The sequence below is a fragment of the Triturus cristatus genome, chromosome 3_1, assembly GCF_964204655.1.
Source record: "Triturus cristatus chromosome 3_1, aTriCri1.1, whole genome shotgun sequence".
In the NCBI taxonomy this organism is placed as follows: domain Eukaryota; kingdom Metazoa; phylum Chordata; class Amphibia; order Caudata; family Salamandridae; genus Triturus; species Triturus cristatus.
Window position 1 is genome coordinate 908544155 of NC_140583.1, and position 16538 is coordinate 908560692.

The window sequence follows — 16538 nt, forward strand, 5'->3', positions numbered from 1 at the left end:
CTGCCATTTATACGGTTTACTTTTTTTCCCAAACATGATTATCTTTGTTTTCCCCATGTTTATCTTCAATTTATTAGCCTTGCAATAATAATTAAACTTTTTTAACTTCCTCTGCAGGCCTACTTGTGTCACGTCCAGAATTGCCTAATCATCTGCATAGAGTAGACATGATACATGTCTTCCCCCCATTTTCAGGGAGAATGAATGTGTCGCTGCCAACTCTCCCGGTAGATCAGCTAAAAATAGGGAGAACAATGTGGGAGCCAGGACACAGCCCTGCCTTAATCCATTTCCCAAGGGAATCTTCTCAGAGAGGGCCCCGTCTAAGTTGGTAGGTTAAGGTGCATCCTGGCAGTCTGGTTTTGTACTCTTTATAGCCTGACAATGAGCATTTTGGGTAGAAGTGTATATGATATTGCAGTAATCCAAACTGGATAATGAGGGCTTTGGTTCATTCCATCCAGTGGTCGTTTATGAATAAAGGGAGTTTCTTTTGGATTTGGGAGAGTTGAAAATGAACACCTCTCACAAATCACTGTTTTGGCTTGTTAACTGAACAACTCTTCTGAGTTTTCCCAGGAACTGACTTGTGGACTGGTAGAAGGAGTGGGCCCTAATACCTGTACCCTTACTAAAGGGAAGTATGAAGGACTCACTTCCTACTGTTCTGATGATCGTATTCCTAGTTCCATTCATTCAGTGGACTATGTTGCCAAGTAAGAGGTGATACTGATAATATTTTTTCGGTTGTTCAATCTGAAATGAAATTGGGTACAGTTGGAAGCTTTCATGCTACTCCATAGCAGGTTGTGCAAAGGAGCACAGTACTTTAGATGGAACGAAAAAAGCAAAATCTTTCCCATGGAAAATACTTTTGGGTATTGTATGAAATTGGTTCCACCCATTTCATACCCCTGGACTTTTCAGTTCTTGACTACCAAGTTTTGAACTTTTACTTTGAGTCTTAATAAATTAGTCTCAGTCACAATGACATTTGTGGAAATTGACTGAGAGTGCTAACCACCAGCATGCTCCTTCTAAGATAAGGCAACTGCTGCACAGCTAGGGTTAGAGGCTCTGGACTGGTCACATGCGAACATGTGATCACACATGTGTTCAAATGTGTGCCAGCTGACCATGTGAGACTAAATGCCCAGAATGTGAGCACAGGTAGTGTATCGCAACAGAGACCCTCAGGGATTGGTGCTGACTTGGTGTAGGGCTTATAATGTGAGTGGGGATTCATCAGTGTACATCTGTAATGCTAGATAGACCAGCCAGGTATCAATTCTTGATTAAACATGTACCCCAAGTGCAGATCTAGAGTTACTTTTGTGATAACTATACTACTTACGGCACTTGGATAATTCTCATATTTCCTTGGATCAGCATATGATCAGGTTCCGGGCTTTCACTCTCCCTCCCTAACTGGGCCAAGTTGATTACTCTGCTGGTGAGCAGGAGGATGAAAGGTCACCCCACCACACACAATAAATCCATTCATCAGTGCTTGGCCTAGTTCGAGGGAAAGGGAGGGATGGTGAGGAAATGTAAATGTGCTAAGTAACTCTTCACACTGCACCTGGTCTTGGCAAACCCAAGCCCCTTGGAAACTAAGGAGGGAGGCCATACCTCTGGAGCCAAACACAGGAGATGCTCCTCTTTGAAGTTTTGGTTGGAAGGGATCAGGCAGTTGTAATAGTTGGGGCTGAGGCTCCCAGGGTTGTTCCACAGATCACTTCAGGCTACCATGATTTTTGCTCAGACATGGTTTTACTGTCATACCAGAGCATGATTCCTCATGAGACGTACATTACTGAAAGGGTTTTGCAAACCCTGTTGGATTACACGAAATGCCAAACACAGGAGATGCTCCTCTTTGAAGTTTTGGTTGGAAGGGATCAGGCAGTTGTAAAAGTTGGGGCTGAGGCTCCCAGGGTTGTTCCACAGATCACTTCAGGCTACCATGATTTTTGCTCAGACATGGTTTTACTGTCATACCAGAGCATGATTCCTCATGAGACGTACATTACTGAAAGGGTTTTGCAAACCCTGTTGGATTACACGAAATGCATGATGCATTAAATGCCTTCGGGACACCAGGGACCCTTTTTGGTAAAGATACAAAATAGAAAGGCAGAGGAGCTGGGCTTCCAAACACCACTGATTTGCCTCTCTCTGATCTCTACTCACCGTCTGTATTTCAGAGCCCCTGAGAGAGGAGGCGGGCAGGTCAGAATTCTTCTCCCCTTTTCAAGGGACCTGAAATTTCCCTTGGGCCAAAGGGATCATTGATAGAGAAACTGTAAAATAGAGATTTTAGCAGGGGTGGCAGAGGTAGCCAAGGCTTGGTCCTCTTGCCATTAACACCATCTACATTACAGCTCGCCACGTTAGCAGGTCAGAGGAATTACGTCCTATCCTATACCATATGGGAGCTGAGACCCTCAAACTACAAGGAAGTTGTTTATTTTCTATTACCTGAGGGTTTAGAGAACCCCAACTCAGCTATCTTACACATCACTCTGTTAAAATGAGACCACATGTGTGGATTGTCATATCACAATGGAGAGAAACAAATACAAAGTGCATGTATGCACTGAAAAAAATTAAGCACAGTTTTTCATTAGAAATTTGGCCCTGGATGTGCATTCCTATTCCAATACACTTTTGAAAACTAGATACCCAGCAGAATCTGTGTCTTGTATGCTCCACTCAAACTGTCATTACTAGGAATGCACAAAATCTTGCTTTCGCAAAATCTGCCTGGTAAAAACAGGGCGAAATTGGTCTGTTCAATGGGAAAGGGCTCAACCTGAAAGCATATGAAGTCAATGTGATATTCGAATAGTGGATGTTGGCTGCATTCAGGCTCGTGGTTGGCAGATACCCAGGTCACCCTACCAACTACTGTGGCATTTCTGAAATCCACTGTTGGCGGAGAGTCGCTTCAACCACATCACTCCCACTCTCAAGAAACTCAGCTGCCTACCAATGGTGGCAACATCTATATTCATAACTGCTTGCATAACCCACAAAGCTCTCTACACGGAAAAATGTCTTCCTCGCAAATAAACTATCAAGAGCTGATCAAAAGAGATCTCTTTGAAGCTCTTTAAAGCTCTAACAGTCTACTCCTGAAACCTTGCACCCTCTCCTTCCCTGGGAATGCTCGCTGCTTAGGGATCTACCTGACAATCAATCATTCCCTCACTTCAGGAAGAAGCTGAAACTTTGTCTCTTCAATAAATATCTAACCTCCCCAACCATCTGACTTACCTGTAGCTCCCACCCCACACTCTCCAAATAAATCTGAGCATCACTACCTCAGGGACAAACTGTGACTCTACTCTCCCTGCCTTCACAATCAACATACCGTCCCTACCTCAGAACTATGTCGTCCATTTATCCTACATTTCACTGTTCATCGTAGATCTCTTTATACACTTTTGCTATGCATTTTTACTCCATATGTAACTTGTGTAATTGCTGCTGTGCCAACTCGGTAAAGCGCTATTCATATATCTACTGTTCTACCTCTAATCTATATTGTACACATATCCTACTGTCTATCAAATACTTCTTATACATACTGTCACTATGTATTTTTATATACTCCATATGTAACTTGTGTAATTACTGCTGTACCAACTCAGTAAAGCGCGCTGATACCTTCAGGTCAAGTTTGCATTATAGAAAACTCGATAAATAAATAAAATAGAACATTGATTCCAGAGAAGTATAGATTGTGTGGACCCTATCACTTCTTCAGCAGTCAAAGAACACTCTTAAAATGTCAAAAAATAGCTAAACACACAACTGGAATATGCAGCCAAAAGCAAACAGCCTTTGCAACACATTTCTGAAGGAAAGAAACCTCAATGAAATACCACACGTTCATGGTAATGGACTTTGAAAGCATAAGGGAAAATGAATCTTAAACACAGAGATTGAAAGAAGAGCAAATAATGATAAACTAAAGCTAAGCCTTGATAACCTAAAAAAATGTGGCTTAATGTCGCTTTGTAAATATGGTACCCTTTCACGCAAGTCTCTGTGTGAAACGGGCGTGCACTGGACGTTGCTGAGGGTGTTCCACCGCAACACCCATTGCTTTTTTATGCTGCCCAGATTTACAAGAATCTGTAAATCTGAGGCAGTACCAAAAACTAACACCATACAGGATCAGGCGTTAGAATGGCGCAATGAGAGAAAAGACTTTTATTTCTCCTCATCTTTGATTTTTCTATGTGTGCTGCATTCTGCAGTACTCATAGAAAGAACAAAATGCCAGTAGTGATTGTTTATTAGTAGGAAGGTGTGCCTTCCTGCACATAAACATTCATTAAATAATGACGATCTGCTACTTCTGTGTAAGCTGCAGAATACAGCACACATAGAAGTAACAAATCACCATAATTGATTGTTTATGTGTAGGAAGGGACACCTTCCTGCACATAAACAATCATTCTCTGTAATGCAGGCACCCTTGCACTATGGCGCTAGGCAGTCTGTGTTGGTGCTAGGCAGCTGGGTAATGCAGCCTGGTGGGGCACATGCAAAGTGCGCATTAACTGTTTGGCCGCCCAAGAGGGCCGGCCAAACAGTTCATGCACACTTAGGGAGTGCAAACCACACCTCCCCTCCTCTAGCAAGCCCCACCCCGCCACTGACTGCAAGAGGAAAAATAAAATGATAATAACGATACGTTATTATCATTTTATTTGTCCTTTTGAGCAGTGGGCTGACGCTCCTCCGCCTTAGCAGAGAAGCCGCCACTGGTTACCAGACATTGGGTCACACAAAAATGTGCTGTAACAAGAGTGCATTCTCTGTATTCATGTGTGCATTCACGTTATTGAGTGATGACAATTGTGCTTGTGTATCACTTTAATAAATGCCCAAATAAACGCAAAAACCCCAAACAAACAAAAAAGAGATATGACATACATAGTGTGAGATAGGGAAACATGCTTTTATTTCAAATATACTCAGAAGATCTGTTTAGGAGTTTGAAAAACAGAAAAATGCATTTACATTTTATTCTTCTCGGTTTTCAAATACAGACTGTTTCACTAAAGCATTATATAGCAACTTCATAAAAAGTTTTTTTTTTAAAAACAGAATCAATCAATTATTTATTTACAATAATGTTTGTTTTGCAGGCCTATCTCAGCCATTTCACTAGACTTGGAAAAATCATTCAGACATCAGATATAAGTGCATCTAAAAGCAAAATACTTGTGCTTTTAAGATTATCCTAACGACTAACTACCCCAACAGAAAAAAGATCCTGAGACCCTCTGTAAAATAAAGTTTTATCAAAACTGAGAAGAAACGGTTGTAAGACATGAAATCTGTTTTCAACACAAATAAGTTGAAAGCCTGCGTGCTCTGAAGATACATTTAAATGCTATTTTAATCCCTTGCAGTCAGTACTGATGAAAACAGTAAGAATATACAGCACACACTTTAAAATAATGCTACCTATTTTGTAAACTTCTGAAACACACTTCGAATAGGTAAACTAAATCATTTTAAAATGGGAAATACAGTATTTGACTTGAAAACTAATAGCATAAGGACATTTTCCATGGAGGTTATCTCTGGAGGTTAACAGACTGTTCTTAACAGCTTCCCAGGAAGTGGCATCATCCAGGACATGCGAAAAGTGAGCCCCCCTCCCACACACACAAATCTGTGTGGTGGAAGTGAATACATATATCAAGCTCAAGTTTATTGTAATCCCCATTCAAATTAAGGTTGCCTGTGTGATTGACCAACAAAACACATTGTAAGTAATGAGCATGTACATTACTTGCACATGTGTGTTGAGCACAAAGGTCAGTATGTGATGGCTAGAAACTGTTAGATTTTTTAACAGAAAGAACAATTTTATTCTTGCAGACCAATTTGTTGTGTCTGGAAACCAAATATTATGTATGTCTACCAGTAGATTATGCATGCAAATAAATGAGTATTAGTGTTGGTAAACACGTGAACCAGCAGACATGGGAACCAATACATCGTGCGGTACACATGTTGTCTGATCTATATGTACACTGCTGCTGTTTTTGTACAGTAAATACATTTTGAGGGTGAACCAATACATTAAAAATGTAAACCAGTATTTTACAGGTGTGAAACAGTGTGTGTTATGCTGTCCACAACGATATGCCAATGAGTTAGCATGTTGTTAGGGCAAACCAATAGATTATGCCTACAAACCAACACCTTGTGTGCACATGATTGTGCTATGAATGTCCATCCTCATCTAGTTTAAATACACTGCTCCACTAAATTGACACAGTAGGGTGCTTCTACTATTGATTAAGACTGGTATACTGGGAATGTAAGCAGATACGATGTATTTAAAAACTGCACACTTTCAACCAGATGCTCACACAAAGCAATTTATTTGCTTACAGTGGAGTAACATAGGACTCTGCAGCCCCTGCCTTGGAGCTTGGCCCCGCAGTCTGGGGCCAAGCTCCAAGGGCCCTTTGAGCACATTACCCTGACCTGAGATATCCTGATTAAGACCGGAGGGTGGCGCCTCCATGTACCATTCAGGGGGGCCCCCTCAAGTTTTGTTACGCCACTGTATGTGTATCAATAGGTTGCCTAGAAATTGACCAACATATTGATACCAGAGACCAATGTTGGTGTATGCAAACCAGCATAGCACAATCAAAGCAATATAATCTGTGTAAATAAGTCTAGAATTCATGAAGGTGCATCAAATATGCTTGATACATTAACCAATGTAATTGCTATGCTAGTGACCGTGATTGATATATGTGTCACATACCTGAAATTTAAATGCTGGCCTGTCTTTCCTCTTTTTATGGGCTAATCACAAAAGTAACCTACAACTGTGAGGTTCACTTTTACACTTTTGAGGAATATTGCTTCTTTTGGATATTCACAATTTACGAGTTACTCAGAATTGTAGACTTACATGTCTCCACCCTAAAATTAGGGGATGAAGTCAAGTTTAAGAGTGTAAGTCATTGCAGCCTAAAAGGAGCAATAGTAAGCCCACAATTACACGTGGCCAACCACTGACACTGCAATACCCTCCCATAGAAAATAATGAAGGTAGAGACTTAAAATAGCACCCCATAGAAAATGTTGTTTCCGGATCCAAGCACAAACAAATAATTTTTACTGCACTGCACATTTCCAAACATTAAAATGAAATGATTAGCAGGCCCCTTATTATCTATCAGAAATTAGGCTTCATATACATTTTAACAATATTCAGGTGGAAAAGTAGATTGAGAAAGGAATTGAACTGGTTTAGAACCTTTTTACATGCTGCTAAGTGGTGGCAATAAAGGATTTATTGCATAATGTTGGCCTCCGTGTCGTGCCATAAAATTAGTATTTCAGGGATATTATAAAGTTTTGCAACTTCAATGTCTAGTTTTTGTACTTTGTAGATTCATATTTTCATGTTTTCTTTTGCAGGAGTGCACACAGTTTCATGGAGACTATATAGGAAGAGCATGTGGTCATCATGGTCCCTACGTCCCAGATGTGCTTTTTTGGTCATCAATTCTCTTCTTTGCCACGGTTATAATGTCAGCAACATTGAAGGAGTTCAAGACCAGCAGATATTTTCCAACAAAAGTAACTATACATATTTACTATTTCATCAAACACACAGTTCTCTGTATTATAACAACAAATGCCCATGTTCAATATATGATACATTAATAAAAACACTTTAATTTGAGAATGTTTAATACAGTGTTATACGTCATGATGAATGAACGTATTTTATATTCTTTACCACCATTTCATTTATTTACTTATGCGTTTCGCTCATTTACATGCTTATGCTTTAGCTGCAAAGCCAATAAGAACTGCATTTCTGAGGAAGAAAGTTGCCAATAAAACTTGTCAAAACAGAATGGTCTCAAAGTAGATTAAAGCACTGAATTAGACCTGCTTTGCAACTAAGAAAACTATTTGCCCCAAACTATCACTTAGTAGGAACCTCTTAGATCCTGAACGAAACACTTAGGGCTAGATGTACAAAAGTTAGGAATAGTGATTTCCTAATTGCGATTTCTTGTGAATTTCAATTAGTAGATCACTATTCTTAATGTATTAAATTCTTTTGAGTTTCATTAGCAATTCATAGTGGGTCACAAAGAGACCTACCTCATGAATATTAATGAGGTACAGTGGCGGCTCCCCCATTGGGGGCGTTGCCTCACTGCTTTCTCGCAGTGCGAGAAGGCAGAAACATAAATGTTAATAACTACCAGTTTATGTTTCTGCTTCTCACACTGTGAGAAAGTAGAAGTGCCTGGTTGGGGGTGGGCGGTCCTGCTCGAGGGCAGGGGGGGAGTGGCTTGCTTACTGTTGTTGGTACTGACTGTTTGGTCGGCCCTGGGGCCGACCAAACAGTCAGCACCCACAAGAGTGGGCAAGCCACTCCACCCTGCCCTCGAGCAGGTCCGCCCACTTTCCCTTTTTCTCTGTGTAGGCTGCTGCATGCAGCAGCCTTCATAGAGAAAAGGGCCCGGCTGGGGCGCTCTCCGCTGCACCTCACCAATCACAACGCTGCCATTGCAGCATTGTGATTGGCGGAGGGTAGGGACGGAGGCTGCCTTGATGACGAGTTAATAGAGCTTGAGGAATTCGAAAACGCAGGACGGCAGGTCCATCCAGAAGCAGAGGTGATGCATGACGGTAAGTTTTATTTGATATATTTTTAATTAAACCCCTCCCGCCTCCCCCAAACCCACCCGCAACGACCCCATTTCCACCCCACCCGCCCGTCATGCTGGCCGCGACTGCAGTGGGATATTGACTGATATTTCCATTTTCGTCTTGGGCTTAGCGGCCTTAATGGAAACAGTAGCCTCCCCCCTCATTCTATTTTTTTCAGAGCATTCCTTTGTGGGTAACAAGAGCTGCGTGGCAGGTGCGAAGGGACAATAACTGCCGAAAGTAGAGGTTGCCAGAAGCTAAGGTGAGAGTTGCAGGACAGGCAATGTGGGCAGGAGATGCGAGGCAGGGGTTTTGTATCAGGAGTTACCGTGGGGCAGGAGCCGTGGGCAGGAGCTGTAGTACCGAAGCTTGGGTGACATGAACTTTGGGTGCAGGACGTAGTAGGTTAGGGACAGGCGTAGCGGGGCAGGAGACGTGGAGCTGGGACTGAGTTACAGAAGGTGTGCAGCAGGTGTTAAGAGACAGGAGCGTCCTAACGAGATATGTTGGCAGAAGTTGTGGTCCTTGAGATGCATGTAGGTGCCATGGGGCAGTGACTGCATGGCAAGAGTCATGCGACAGGAATGGTGGGCACATGCATTTGGGGCAGGAACCGTAGTACAGGAATCTAGGTATGAGAGGGTGAGTGACAGTGTCTGCACGACAGGATCAGGAACAAAGGGGCTTGACTTGTGGCAGGTAGCGCATTGTATTTTAAAATATATATAGCGCTTACTATGCCTCGGTGGGCTGCTGAAGTGCATGCCTTGGCAGATAATCCGCTACACCCTATAGGGTGTGATTGGAACTGGTACTGAGAGGTATTGGGAGTAGAAGCATGGAGCACGACGAGCTGGGGGCAGGAGATATGTGGCAAAAGCTGGGAAGACATTTCCAACGAGTGCTGTATGTTGGGGCTACATAAAAAGTGCTTGGAATGGGCACTGGGCGGCAAGAGCTGAGTGTTGGCCACAATATCTGTAGCTGTGTGTAGGCGCTGGGCAACGCTAGCTGTGTGTTGACGCTGGGTGTCAAGAGTTGTGTGTTGGCAACGGATGACAAGAGGTGCGTGATGCCGCTGGGTGCCAAGAGTGGTGTGTTTGAGCTAGGTGACAAGGACTTTGTGTATGCGCTGGGTGAGAAAAGCTACGGGGCAGAAGACGTGTATGTGCTCGGCGGCGAGCACGGAGCTGGACGATATTTGATTACGGCTTGATTCGGCGATAATAGGACTTCGAAGGCATTAGATGATAAATTGTCATTGCCGGTGCGGGCATTCCGAGGGAGTCCGATGGCCAGTTATTGTAAGAGAAAGGGGCCTGGCTCTCTAAATATGGACACGCTGTATTTAGTGATGCAGGTACATTCTAGCAGAAGCTACAGTGGGCGGTACAAAGGGCTTTCGGCAAAACACATCGCATTAATGTGGTAGGCGCCATGGCGAAATCACAAAGAGGGTCTCTCTAGGACAGAAATGAACAAGCGTTGCTAAGGACATTGGGTTACTTTCCGGAAGAAAGAAGGGAGAAGAAATTACATGTTACATCGAGCATAGAGACGGATGGAAAACATTTGTTGAGGGAAGGTAGCCTCACCACTTTCAAATGTCACCAGCCACCACTGATGAGGTAGGTCGCAATTTGTGACCCACTATGATTCGCTGCTGTCACAGGGATGGTGGCCTGCTGGGGTCAGCAGACTACCATGTTATTAAATGCAACCCGTTTTCTTTGAAGGGAAAACTAGTGTGTTTAAAAAGAAAAAATTGTAACTTTTAAGTTTTATTTCTTAAGAGTAGGCTGTGGTCTGTTTATGCAGTGGTCTGTGAGACCACTGCCTGCTCCTAAAATATACTTTGGTAACCATTCTCAAAGGGGAAATGGTCCCCGGAGAACCTCTTCCTATTCGCATATGAGTGTCCACCATTTCTCAAATGGCAGTAAATTGTGAATGTTTTGCAACCGCATTACGGTTGTAAAGCATACATACATTCCATTTCAATTCGGTATTAGGAAGGGAGGCCCTCAACATGCCCCTTCAAAATACCGAATTGTAAAACCCAAATTGCGATTTAGTCACAAGTTACCAAACTGCATTTGGGCTTTGTACATCCCAAAAAACAATGCAAATCAGGCCGTTTGCGACCACAAAAATGCTTTATTCATCTAGCCCATAGTGACGCAATGTATCTGGGTGCAGTCAGTAGGTGCCCTCACTTGAGGCAATTAGTAACAAGGCACAAAACTGAAAATGTACACTGCATGTACTGACCTCTTGTACGTGTTGGACTGAAAGGGCACTGAGGCTGAAAGTGGAGAAGTCAGTAGCCTCAATAAGGCAAAATAACAACTCAATCAATCAATCAATCATTGTACTTGTAGAGCGCACTACCTACCCGTGAGGGTCTCAAGGCGCTGAGGGAGGGGGTGCTGCTACTGCTCGAAGAGCCAGGTCTTGAGGAGTCTTCTGAAGGTGAGCAGGTCTTGGGTCTGTCAAAGGTGGGTAGGGAGGGTGTTACAGGTTTTGGCGGTGAGAAAGGAGAAGGATCTGCCGCCGGAGGTCGTTCGTTGGATGCGGAGGACAGCGGCGAGGGCGAGGCTGGCGGAGCGGAGCTGGAGGGTGGGGGTGTAGAAACTGAGTCTGCTGTTGAGGTAGGCTGGTCCAGTGTTGTGGAGTGCTTTGTGTGCGTGGGTGAGGAGCTTGAAGGTGATCCTCTTGTTGACGGGGAGCCAGTGTAGGTATCTCAGGTGGGGGGTGATGTGGCTGCGGCGAGGGACGTTGAGGATCAGTCGGGCGGAGGTGTTCTGGATGCGTTGCAGTCGTCGGTGGTGTTTGGCCGGGATTCCTGCATAGAGTGCGTTGCCATAGTCCAGCCTGCTGCTGACGAGGGCCTGTGTCACCGTTCTTCTTGTTTCGGTAGGGATCCACTTGTAGATCCTGCGGAGCATTCAGAGGGTGCTGTAGCAGGAGGCGGAGACGGTGTTGACCTGCTTCGACATGGAGAGGGAGGAGTCGAGGATGATTCCTAGGTTGCGTGCGTGGTTGGTGGGTGTTGGTGCTGTTCCCAGCGTGGTCGGCCACCAGGTGTCGTCCCAGGCTGAGGGGGTGGGTCCGAGGATGAGAACCTCCGTCTTGTCCGAGTTCAGTTTTAGTCGGCTGCTCCTCATCCATTCGGCGATGGCTTTCATTCCCTCGTGGAGGTTGTTTTTGGCAGTGTGCAGGTCCTTGGTGAGGGAGAGGATGAGCTGGGTGTCGTCGGCATAGGAGATGATGTTGAGATCGTGCTGGCGGGTGACGTGTGCGAGGGGGGCCATGTAGATGTGAACAGCGTCGAGCTGAGGGATGATCCTTGGGCTATGCCGCAGATGATGTCGGTGGCTTCGGATCGGAAGGGTGGGAGGCGGATGCTCTGGGTTCTGCCGGAGAGGAAGGACGTGGTCCAGTCCAGGGCCTTCTCTTGAATTCCAGCTTTTTGGAGGCGTGTCTTTAGTGTGCAGTGGCAGAAGGTGTCGAAGGCGGCTGACAGGTCCAGGAGGATGAGGGCTGATGTTTCGCTGTTGTCTAGTTGGAGCCTGATGTCGTCTGTGGCAACAATGAGGACCGTCTCAGTGCTGTGGTTTCTTCTGAATCCAGACTGGGACGGGTCTAGGATGTTGTTGTCACCGAGGTAGCTGGACAGTTGCGTGTTGACGATTTTCTCGATGACCTTCGCCGGGAACGGGAGTAGGGAGATGGGCCGGAAGTTCTTGAGGTCCTCGGGGTCCGCCTTGGGCTTCTTGAGAAGGGCATTGATTTCGGCGTGCTTTCAGCTTTCCGTGAATGTAGCTGTCTCGAAGGAGGTGTTGATAACCTTCCGTAGTTGGGGTGCGATGGTTGCGTCTGCTTTGTTGAATATGTGGTGTGGGCAGGGGTCTGACGGTGATCCTGAGTGAATGGAGTTCATGACCTTGCGTGTCTCGTCGTCGTTGACGTTGGTCCAGGAGGTCAGGCCATTGATGCGGGTGGTGTTCGTAGGGCCGGTGGGCTTTGGCGTTGTCGGGGCGGTCGTGGTGTTGAAGCTTTCGTGGATGTCAGCGATCTTGCGGTGGAAGAAGGCGGCCAGCGAGTCGCACAGTTCTTGTGAGGGCAGGATGTCGTTGGCATTGGCGCTGGGGTTGGAGAGTTCCTTCACAATGCTGAAGAGCTCTTCACTGTTGTGTGCATTGTTGTCCAGGTGGGCCACTGCTTACGATTCTTCCACTTCGATGAATACAAGTACTTCTTGTGTGCAAAGTAATTCATTAATGTTAGATGGAGAGTTCCATGTTATCTTTTGTAGATGGTAGACATTTTGAATCTCTTGAATGTTCAGAAATTGGCCAGAGTGGAGCTCAACCTACACAAACATGAAAACGACAATGCTAACTATAAGAAACTAGGCTATTGGTTGAGGGAGGTGAAAACTTAACTTAAAGGCAATGTGTAAAGTATTTATGCAGTACACAAGGAGTAATAGAGTGAAAATCCCCCAAAACTCCCAAACCAAGTAAAATACATAGAGACTATCTTAATATTTAAAATGACACCAAAATTAATTCTATCCAATCAGTAGACCCTGAGTTATGAACTTTTAAAGTTTTTAGTGAAATCTAGTGCCCAAAAGATCAAAATGCCAACCGCCGGTATCTGGTCGCTCAAAACCAGGGCAAAGGTTAAGGCTGACCACGATGAAGCACGGATCGACTCCCCCACATCTGGTTCTGAAAGGTTCTTCCCTTCCCTTGCCAAGTCTCCAAGAAGTCTGGGTTGACAAAGGACTAGTGTCAAGTTCCTGTGTGTGTGCTGATGGCAAGCCCTGTGAAGTGTAAGTATCAACACCTAGTACCATTTTGCTTCACTTCATGGGAGAAATACACAAAGCCCAAAAGCAGAGCCAATCACATGACTCATTCAAGTGACCCAGGACACTGGCAGAAGGCATAAATTGTAAAGTCAGGAACATGTAGGACCATATACTAGGTACTTATATGTAAATGTAATGAGGCCAGTCAGGTAAACTGCAGAGTCCTAATGCCACCAAAAACAAAATCAGAAAACAGGAGTGGTGAAGGCATAATGTTTGGGGGGAGACCAAGCCAAGAATGTCAGGTCTAACACTAACCACAAGGTGAAGAGGAGGTAAAAGGTTGCTTGAGACACATGAGCAATTTCCCATGAAGCATGGCCTTGCCCTAATCTACTGACTAGAAGGTTTTTAGGTTTTGCTTGGTTAAGAATATTCAGTTACTTTGGGCTGTGGGAAAGAGACAATGTTGCATGTAACTCTGGGATTCAGAGTTGCTCTATGGTCTGAAAGCACACATAGCAAAGAGAAAATGGCCGGAAAGTGGCCAAGGGATGGTACCCCAAAAAGAAAATAGCAACACACTGAAAGAACACCCATCACAAATAAAATGTAGAGCCTGACAAATGTATACTTCAAGAAACACACCAAGTATGGTGAGAACAATGCCAGATGAGATCCAGAAGATCTCCACACCAATGTTATTCATCTGTACCCAAAACGACAGCAGATATAGGCATACTCCTTCGCAAATAGCTTGGCTTTCAGGTACAAGATTCACGTACCTACAGGAAGCAGACATGGTTCTTATTGAATGGCATGTTGCAGGGGGAGTGGTCTTTTTGGCATCCATTTATGTCACCATTCAGACCAGGAGAGATCCCTTAAAGAATTAGTGGACAACATGTTGTTCAATTCTACAGGTCCTATAATAATAGGGGGACAAATGAACTTGATTAATTGTGCATCCATTGAAAAATCACAGAACAGATGCATAGGCTCAGTAGCTATCTCAGGAGAGGGGAGGGAATGGCTACAGGACTTGCCACCCATTTACTGCAGGACGCTCTCATTTCTCAAGGGCATATCAGGGGCTTATGCAAATCTAGATCATTTACTCATATGCAAGCGGCAATTAAATCTGATTGTGGAAGCAGAGCATGAATTGATCATGGACTTATAGGCAGGGGAGAATACAATTGAAGCGAGGAGACCAATAGACACTGCTCCTCTTAGACCCAGAGGTATGCACAAACATCAGAGCATGTATTAAAGATTCCATAGTAAACAGTAACTAGGTGAAGGGCACATGGTAGTAGTATGGGATGCTTTGAAAGCTATAGTTAGCGGACATTCCACAGCTAAGACATCGCGACTAGAAAGACCAAGAGCCAAAATCGCAAGCAGTGAAAGTTCCACACAAGACTACATACTCAGAAATGGTGTGGTGTAAAGGCTTTGCTTTAAAAGGGTAACTGCAAGCCCTGGAAATGAGTAGAGCATATTAATTAATGACCTATCTCAATGTTGAGTATCATTACAAAGGTTATGAGCCAGGTGGTTGCTAAATTGCAAGTTAAATAAAAGCCTAAAGCTACATAGGTGAGGAAGGAACGTTATCTCTGTATGCTTCAGTAGAGAGAAAGATAACTTTAGAAGTCTTCATACCTTTTCTACAACTTGTCCACCATTGACAGTGCTGCCAGAGATGGCAGGCATGTGCTTACCAAAGGTCAAAGAAGTTGATAGAAATGTATTACAATCTCCAACTAAAGGCTATCTCCTACTAACCACAGAATGTATTTAGGGGCATATTCACAAGGACTTATCTCTGATTTATCTCCACCTTAACACAACAAAGTGGAGACAAATTTAACACCCCATTCACAAGCAGGTGCAAACCGCAGACATTGCCAGTATTCCCGTGATAACTGCCCCAAAATCTAACTCCACGGCGGACACCACCAACTAACTCTAATGAGATGCAGAGTAGGCATACACGTGTAAAAACACACAAAAAAACAACAACACCACTTTCACAACGAACTGCCAGAACTGCGAAGTGAACCAAAAACTGGCGATAAGCCGCAGTGGCCGCAGGTATTTAACACCTGCCTGAAGCAGGTGTAAAGATGGACGCCTACCTGCAGTAGGCAACAGATCCCCACACAAAGCTATACCCTAAGAACAAACGATGCCATGGAGCTACTCATCATGCAGCTCAGAGCCCCAACAGGCCCACAACACCCAAAACCCCCTGGACCGCCACCGTCCCCAGGACCCAGACCCGCATCCCCCCCAGACCACCAGAGAGGCAGCGTAGAGTAAGACAGCGGACCTACCGAAAATGCACCGCTCTCACAGACCTAACCCCGGCGGAAGTCATTGCCCACTACAGGTTCAAAAGGACAACCATTCTCCGCTTCATGACACACATCGCCCACAGGCTGACGGTCCCAACACAGCGGAGGACCAACATCCCTCCACAGACTAATCTGCTGGCTGTGCTGCACCTGTTGGCCTCTGGTACCTTCCAACCAACAACTGCCAGAGTCTGAGGAGTCTCACAGCCTGCCCCATCAAAGTTTATCACACCTGCCCTGGATGCCATCCTCAGCTTCATACCTCAGTACCTTCACTTCCCCAACAGCGCGCAGGAAGAGCTGGAGACAAAGCAAGGCTTCTACGCCATAGCCGGATTCCCAGCCGTGTTGGGGGCAATTGACTGCACACATGTTCTACTTGTGCCCCCTGCGGATACTGCACACCACTACCGCAACAGAAAGCACACGCATTCCATCAATGTGCAGGCAATAGTGGACCACCGGGGACTCTTCACCAGTGTCATCGCAAATTACTCAGGCAGTGTGCACGATTCCTTCATCTTCCGACAGTCCATCATTAACCATCGCTTCCAGGATGGCACATATGGAACTGGACTGCTTGTTGGTAAGTACCAAATCAACACACCACACATCCCACAGCCAAG

At 44.8% G+C, this 16538-nt stretch overlaps 1 protein-coding gene across 7 annotated transcripts in view; it reads left to right on the forward strand.

Annotated features, from left to right (window-relative positions):
* SLC4A10 (solute carrier family 4 member 10) overlaps positions 1–16538 on the forward strand; it is a 951410-nt gene that overhangs the window by 708006 nt on the left and 226866 nt on the right. For all 7 annotated transcript variants that reach the window (XM_085645437.1, XM_085645436.1, XM_085645442.1 and 4 more), the window contains exon 16: positions 7474–7635. In XM_085645437.1, coding sequence (XP_085501563.1) covers positions 7474–7635 — 162 coding nt within the window. The remainder of the gene's footprint in view (positions 1–7473; positions 7636–16538) is intronic.